The 8,022-nt window shown below is 48.8% G+C and overlaps 1 protein-coding gene across 1 annotated transcript; it reads right to left on the reverse strand.

Moving 5' to 3' along the window:
* Window positions 1–1,914: 1,914 nt before the first annotated feature.
* On the reverse strand, window positions 1,915–3,599 carry DEU56DRAFT_354549 (uncharacterized protein). The gene is made up of 3 exons (XM_041345823.1): window positions 3,446–3,599; window positions 3,080–3,394; window positions 1,915–3,029 (listed from the first exon to the last, which is right to left on the reverse strand). The coding sequence occupies exons 1-3, from the start codon at window positions 3,515–3,517 to the stop codon at window positions 2,124–2,126; spliced, it is 1,293 nt and encodes a 430-aa protein (XP_041208399.1). The 5' UTR covers window positions 3,518–3,599; the 3' UTR covers window positions 1,915–2,123.
* Between the last annotated feature and the right edge of the window lie 4,423 nt (window positions 3,600–8,022).

Genomic DNA, 8,022 nt, shown 5'->3' on the forward strand with positions numbered 1-8,022 from the left:
AAAAAGGCAACGTAGAACAGGTATTTATGGAGCACCTGAAGAGCTGAACATTCTGCCACTTGAGAAGCCGTAGATGCAAATGTCACAAGGTTCGGTCATATTATCGGATTTGGGCAGCGTGCTGTGCCACTGCTGCGACCAAAATTTGCCATGATGGACGAGCGCTCCTTTTCCTGGATAACAGACGATCAGTAAATTTGGACGTCGATGACATGTGCACATTCAAATTGATTCAATGCACATCTATACACGAGAGCTCAGAAGTTGAACGAAAATCGATAGGTTAATCACGCACCAGATAGCCTGACAATATTGCTGGCGTCTGGTGTCATCAAAAATAAGCGCTGCAAGCACATAATTACCAAGGTCACCATGATTGTGGCGCGAGTGACACTCCGACACGACACCGACTTAGCGCCCGCGACATTCCAGGCCGTAGCAGCAAGAAGGAAATTGAGCTCCAGGAGGCTCCAGGACACGTCATTATTAATAGGCTACGAGATCGATATTTGCCAGCTACCCAGCGAACGAAGGATGATCTGATCTGATTAAGTCCTATTACCATGAATTTGACTCAGCGCTAGTGCTTGCGGCCAATTGTGGCCTAGGCTATACATAGATCTTGTAATGAAGGTTGAAAACTCACCTGCAGGTACGAATTACATATAGGTGTCGATATTGAGCGCTCGAGCAACCAAATCAGAACAAAACTGAATGGGCCAGCATGCACATATAGGCCTGCACATATGTTCAATCTCTTCAAATTGCAAAGCCTACGGCAGGGTTACAACGATGATGATGAAGGCAAGGTGCAACTTAACGCCCGATACAACGCCGTGCGACCCTCAATATTGGATATTTGCAGGAGGTCGGAGAACTCTGCAGTACTAGTTGGAGTAGCAGCGCAGGCATCGACATTTTGGCGGCGGAGGAACGGGTGAAATCGGGAGCAGAGACGAGATCACGGACACGAGATAGAACAGAATCTAGTGGTAGAGCCGGAGCAGAATTCGTGTCATATAACACAGGTGTGTTACCAATGGGCTTGCTACAGATTTTCCCGAGAGAGGACAATAAAGATTGGATGGGTGGTACAGGCGTAGATCGGGTCATACGGGGGAGGCGAGCTGCCAAAGGACTTGGTAGTCATCGTGGGGTGCAAACGAGGCGAAAGTCGAACTTCACAGGTATTGAAATAAACAGGACTGTCAGGGATGACTCAGATGATTTTGGAACATAGATGTGGTGTGACACCTACCGTTTGCAACTTAAACTTACAGATCAGTGTTGACTAGTAAAGAGTGGCTCCGCGACAAAGAGGTGAGATACACCGAATCTGACAGAAGAACAACCAGGTTCCTTAGTTTGACCGTTGAGTCGCTTGACATGTGCAGCCAGTAGAGTAGTCCATGCGGGATATGGCGAATCTATCAAACCGAATAGACATTAGTGTGCATTGAAGTTTTTCATCGTTTGTTCACCTGTAAGTGTAACAACTGACCCACTGGTACCAGTACACTAGTGAGTGCTGTTGGCACCATGTCAAATACGTGACTGCGTCATCCGATTTTGGCCATGTATAGCTTGATCTAATGGACTGATCGATCAGCCCATTAATGGTTTTGGTATCCTTGCCCTGTGAAACAACTGATGGCGGCTTGATGTAAGTACTAAGAAGATTCGAAAAATCACTGGCAAGGGACATATATACAGGATGGTTCAACAACTTAAACTCAATATTGTCAAGAAGGTCGCGACTCGCGCGTCACGTGTTACAATTACATAAATTCGTTTCAGCACTTTAGGAGTCAGCGAGCTTCAAGCGCACAAACTTGCAAGACATGTATCCCAGTCCTAAGTGCACGACAAGTACGAGACTAGTATGCAGCTAAGATCAATCTGCATACGGCAAATACCATGCACAAGCTGCAGCAATCACGATGAGGGAAAGTAAAATGCGAGAAGAAACACAGCGATGGAACAATACGAGTAAGAGACGACAACAAAATAGAGAATCAGACGGTATAGAGGAAGAGAAAAAGGAACCACGCACACTACGCCACCAATCCATCTTGTTCTAATAATACGTACTCACCCTCGAAGCAAGACAAGTACCAGCCACATCAGCTCCGCCCCACACGCACCCGTCCCCAACTCCCATCACTACCACTCCCCTCACTGTCACTGTCAGAATCATTCCCCTCATCAAAATCTGAAAACGGATTATGCAGGCGCGCACTTCCGCTTCGCGACGCCAAGATTTCCTCCCCAACCGCATTTGATGCTTCGCCAAACGACACAAACTCATGCTCGCTCATCATCAAGGGAGACAGGGAGCTCGCAGCACCTGAGAGGGATGCATGCTGCTCGGGCGGGGAGAGGTGCACTTCGCCGATACGAACAGGCGGGGAGACCAAGTCAAATGGCGAGCCAGGGCAGCTACCACTGCTCCCAAGGCTCAGGACGTCTGTGCTGGGGGAGGAGAAGACAGTGTCTGATGGAGGCGGGGAGAGCAGAACAGGTGGAGCGGAGGCGGCGGGGTAACGTTCTGACAGTGAATCCACAACGCTCGTGTTTGCGCTCATATCTTCGTGCATACTCGTGTTGACGCTGCTGTTTAAGTGCTCGCCCACTACGTCAATGTCCACACGCCTGCCCTGCACATCCACGCAGATACGCGAGCTCGAGTGCTGCAAAGAAGACCTGCTCGATGGTACGCGAGAACGCACGGGTGTGCGCACAACCGGGGAGAATGGGCGAGCAGAGTAGGCAGCGCTAGTGCGGGGTGTGTCTGGGAGGATGGGACCGAATGGCGGACTAGGGGGTGCAGATGACGAAGGGGAAGACGGGGCGTTAAATAAAGTAGTGTTAACCTCGCGCTCGCCGTCTCTTGCGGTACGAGAAGAGGCGCGGGAATGGGCACGGGCGGGTGTGCGGGCTGACATAGAGAGGGTTTCTGTGAATGGGGAGGAGACATTGGAGATGACATGGGTAGGTGCGAGCGGAGTGTGCGTGAGGGATGTGAAGGACTGTATTTGATCAGTATTCGGAAGGATACGATGAGAAATGGAAGACATACGTCTATCGTGGTAGATATACTCCCTTCGTCTGTATCATGAATCACTGTGGCTCTCCGCCTCATACTTGTGTGTGGGGCGGTGCGATGGACCTGGTTCAGCCATGCGTTGAGGTCGAGGCCTTGTAATTCGATAGAGTCTTCATCTCCCGCAGGGGTCCTCTTCCTCGGATCAGCACCGCTGGGGCCTGGGTGACCATCTCCAGACCCTCGGGTGGATGCCGAAGGAACAGGACCTCTGCGTCGAGCACGACGTTTGGCGAGGAAGTCCTCTGCCCAGCGCTCGATGGCGGGGGCGATGTGGGGTTCAAAGACGAACTAGAGAGTAGGTTAATTGGAAGCGAATATGAGGTTTGGATAGAAAGTCACCTCATGGAAAGCAATAACAGCAGCGACACCTGCAATAGCCGCAACGACGCACACTGCTACTGGCGCTGGCATCGTAATCGATTCGATTAGCAACCGACTACTTCAGTTGGGAATTGAGTCACTGCTAGGGGTCAGTCAGTACTAATTCTAGATGGTTGGATGTGCGGGACGCCTTGGACGATGTTTTGTTGATATGGTCGATGGGAGGGGGAACGAGTTGATTCTCGCCTGCCGGATTTATCCTCGTACTGGACTCTCACTCCTGTCCACAACCCTCTTCTCAGTCACCCTGCTGTCGTACACGTTACGATTGATGGCAATTGAAATCAGACACCTGCAACGTATTAGAGGTAATACTCCTACGGTTCTTTCATATACCGTATCTTTCTGATTCGGGTCTGGACCAGCGGAGACTAGAACATTTACGTGTAGCACTGCCTTGGTTCTTTGCAGAATAGTCATCGATTGATCGGGTGTCTTCCTGGTACCTCCTGATGCGCTTTGATCCTTGGTAGAGTTGAAGCCAACACGTTGAACGGTGACCAAACCACAGTACTGGCAGCAAGTAAGCAACTATTTTTCAAACTCCTCCCGGCCCGCGCCCGTTTCTAACCTTTTGGCGAAAAGAAGAAAGGCGGCACCTCTTTCGGGTCGACCCCCTTGAAAATGGAAAATCATACGCAGGCTCGGCGCACTCACCCATTTTAAATCCAGACGATAATCATGCCAAAGAAAGAGGCAACACGCGATATTTTCCTTGGTGAGTTTTCTCGTTCCGAGTGCGTTTACGCCACTACATTTCGACAAGGCTGCTGTGGCAGTCTCGCTGTTGGTTGAACGGCTCCGCTCATGTCGGCTTGATATTTTGCTGTGGATGAAGTACGCATTGCTAGCTGGTCACATCCAGAGCATGCGCATGTCTTGCTTTGTCGGCGTGCTTGGTCTATTTCTTTGTATGGCGATTGGTTGATTTATAGGTCGCGGTGCGGAGACACTTTCTTTTGTTCGAGGCTCAGGACGATATTTTGATATGACCGTTGCCACCTCCATGGCATGTCATACATGTTTTAACACCCTTGGAAGGGGGCCATAAGTATGCCGCCTCTCGCGACCATAAAAATCTCAGCACCGCTTACTGCGGCTGTTCACCTTTCATTGGGTTTTTTCCTTCTTCCATTGTTGTCCCCGTGCCTCCATTGCTAAAGGGATTGTGGAAGAAAGATGACAGCTGGGTAAAGTCCATGTCTGGCAAGGCTGTCGTCGGCACTTAGATGCTAACCTTTGCAGAAATCACAGCGATATATATACGCAATGACAGACTGACGGCAGCACCGCTTTCTTCTTCATGTCGCAATTGCTCAAATTGACCGCTCTCCCACTTATACGCTTTGAGGTCTCAGTCTTTCCTCCGAGTGGCTCAAAAATCAGGTACGCGCAGTCGGTTTTCAGCACACTTCCATCGTGTTTCCTGTCTTTGGCCGCCACACCCAAGGATAGTCAGGCTATTGCATTCCGTGCCGCAGCCCACGTCACCCATGCTGTTTCCCGGCTACGATTTTATCTACCACGAACTTGTTCGGCGACCCGCCGAGAGGCACGCGTCGTCATATCTTAGTACCCCTCCCAAGAAATCACTTTTTGTCTCTAATAAAACCTAGAGCATCGAAGGTATAAATGCAGCGCAATGGTGAGCAATTTCCTCACTGCAAACAACGCACCAGCGCAAGCCAACCACCCTATTATCTGCACCTCTTCATCTCGCAAATATCATCTTATCAATCTCATTTCAAAATCTCAGAATGTGTCTCACAAAAAAGTGTCTCGAACATTGCACGAAGTGCGGGTGGGATAGGCGGACAGGCTTTCACCAGACTGACGTATGTAATGCACGGCAGCTTTGCGACATCGCGAACGATAGAAGCAACCCGGAGTACAATCGTATTCCACATACACGAAACGACATTGCGAGGTACATGAGGACTTGCCTCGACAGAAGCAGCACGGTGGATATCATATGGAGAAATGTGGGATCTTGTAGTCATTGTCCGCGTTGAGGGGCCTGTTAGTTTCTGACACTGGAAAGATTTAATAAAAATTAGCCTCGGGTTGACATTCCACACTTCGTACTCTCGCTTGAATTAGGATGTCTGCATTTCGTGTAGACCTCCGGCAGCGTTCGGTTTGAATCGTTCTGTACATATTCGACTTGTAAATATAATCAAAGCTTTTATTCTGACAGTCGTGCGATAGTCGCTCCACGAGGATCGTGAGCTTGTAAACAACTTGTAAGTACTAAGCAACGGATAAATCAAACATCACATTGTATCGTCTATACAAATCAATTGCTATGGGCTAGAAGTATTGATGTTCGAGTGATCATAAAGGCCTATGAACTCTCACCTCGGCAATACCGCCAGTGTTGTCCGTGTGCCATGCGGCTTAAATCAAGTTCCAGGACCTAAGAAATAGGTACTGGTTTACAACCTTTAATCTCTGTCTGCACGATCACACAGGCTCCACTTCATTGCCGAACCGGTATGAGTCATCTTTATCCTAATTGTCTTTTTTTGTGAGTTGAGCCTCCCTCACGCCTTCCAAATATTCGTCTTGTCTCAACGTCGCGCGCGTTTTTTGTCATGGCCTCTACTTCATCGATGTCAAGTTCTTGTTCATTACTTCCTCATGTACATTGTACACAGATAACTAAAGTGAGGAAGAAGCCATAGGAAGAGTGTTAGAGAAGACAACAGCGATGCTGGATGTTCTTCCCATCGCGCACTTTGGGGGCAGTACAACGTCATCCACTTGCATTGAGAAAGACTCGACCGGAGCAAAGTCACCTAGGGAATCATTTTGTTTTGGTGTTTCGGTCTGAGTCTACCATCATCTGCGTGTCGCCGTAGATAACAGAGCTCAATGATCTAGTGAATAGAAAACCTCCGCATCGCGATATCCCCCGGGACAGAGGTACTTTCCTTGAGATAGGTTTGATCCTTGGGTGTAGTTTCCTTGACGAATTAGATACAGATGTAGATGGGAGTGAGCTCGTTGACAATGTGACAAAAACGAAAAAAAAATATAGTGCAGTAAGAAACAAGCGTGCTGGTGCTGGTGCTTGATGCATCCGAACGGGGTGGAAAGTGAAAAGATGCAAATCAAAAACACCTCGGACGTCTAATATAAGAGAGCACGCACGTTTCTGTTGTCGCTTTTTCTCCTTTTCGCTCTCTGGCATGTGCATAAGTTTCCGTAGGACGAGTTGATCAGGCTGGGATGGCACCCATAAAACGTGACCGACCTCATCGTGGTCGAAAGCTGCAGGCCGATTGCTGGCGCCCGCGCATTGGGATGAAGAGGAGAATTGGGAAAGTGATGGCCCTACATCCCATAATACAGCTGTGGTATAAGAAAAGCAATCAAAAGCACGGGCTGAGATTGAAAGGTCCTGGGTTGCCCGGAGGGCCTTTGCGAATTCAACACGTCCTCTGGGTATGACTAATGCGGTCCAAGGACTTGTAAAATACCCAAAATAGGAGCCGACGATTGGGCCCTACCATCCATCTGTCAACTCCCAGTAAAAAGGAGCTTGATCTGGGGTCATTGTGAGAGGCGCCTTGAATGAGCTCAGCAGCGTTGTGAGGCGCATGAGTCGAGTTAGATGAGAAGCGAATGCTGTGATCGTGCCAAATATCCGTTGACGAGCCAATTTCGTCATTTTGGGCTGCCCGTTCTCGACAACCTGTCCCATTGCTGCATCCCATAACCGGATAGTGCCATCCACAGAACCAGACACAATTCACTTGAAGAGATATCAATAGATATCAAGTCAGAACTTCGTTTGAATCCTTACCCGTACGATGAATGAAGATGGCTACGTCCCGAACGGCTTGGTCCTGAAAGTTTTGCATGAGCCCGTCGAATACATCACTGTACCGTTGGATTGTATCATCTGTTTCCGAGACGATGTCCTTCCCGAGTCTCTTCCCTGTGATAACAGCAGGAGGTTGAGAATGCGTAGTATGGAGACTCACAGAAGTTCTTGGTTTCTGAGTAATCTCTGATTAAGCGGGCACATTCAAGGGTCTGCTGAGAGATTTGTCCAAGGACAGTACGCATTGATGAAATATGGTTTAGAGTTTCATCTTGTGTCATGAAGTCGTAAACTTGATCCAACTTGTCGAGAAGACGGTGTACTGCTTGATTACGATTGGCTTGATCAAGAACCATCTGCATAGATGACAGTTAGACGTGAAATTGGACTGAAGGAAACACTAAAAATACCTTTGATGCACAAGACAGCACGCCTAGCGCCATCTTTGCATAGGGATGTACCTATGGGACAAGATTAGTTCGATTCTGAATGAGAGGAAAGGCACTTACATTCGCAATCTTTCCAATAACAGCGTCGAATACCTTGAGGGGTTGGAGATATGTGGCCTGGATATTGCCTGCAGTAGTGAGATCTGTTTGTGCATTTTGGGCGGTGGATACTACGGTTATCGCAGGTCCCAAAACAAAATCCATGCCGTTCACAGCCTCATGGGCAATCCGACGCGCCGCGTTCACTGACCGGGGAT

This window comes from Suillus clintonianus (assembly GCF_016758775.1).
Source record: "Suillus clintonianus strain FC179 chromosome Unknown DEU56scaffold_36, whole genome shotgun sequence".
Classification (NCBI taxonomy): Eukaryota; Fungi; Basidiomycota; class Agaricomycetes; order Boletales; family Suillaceae; genus Suillus; species Suillus clintonianus.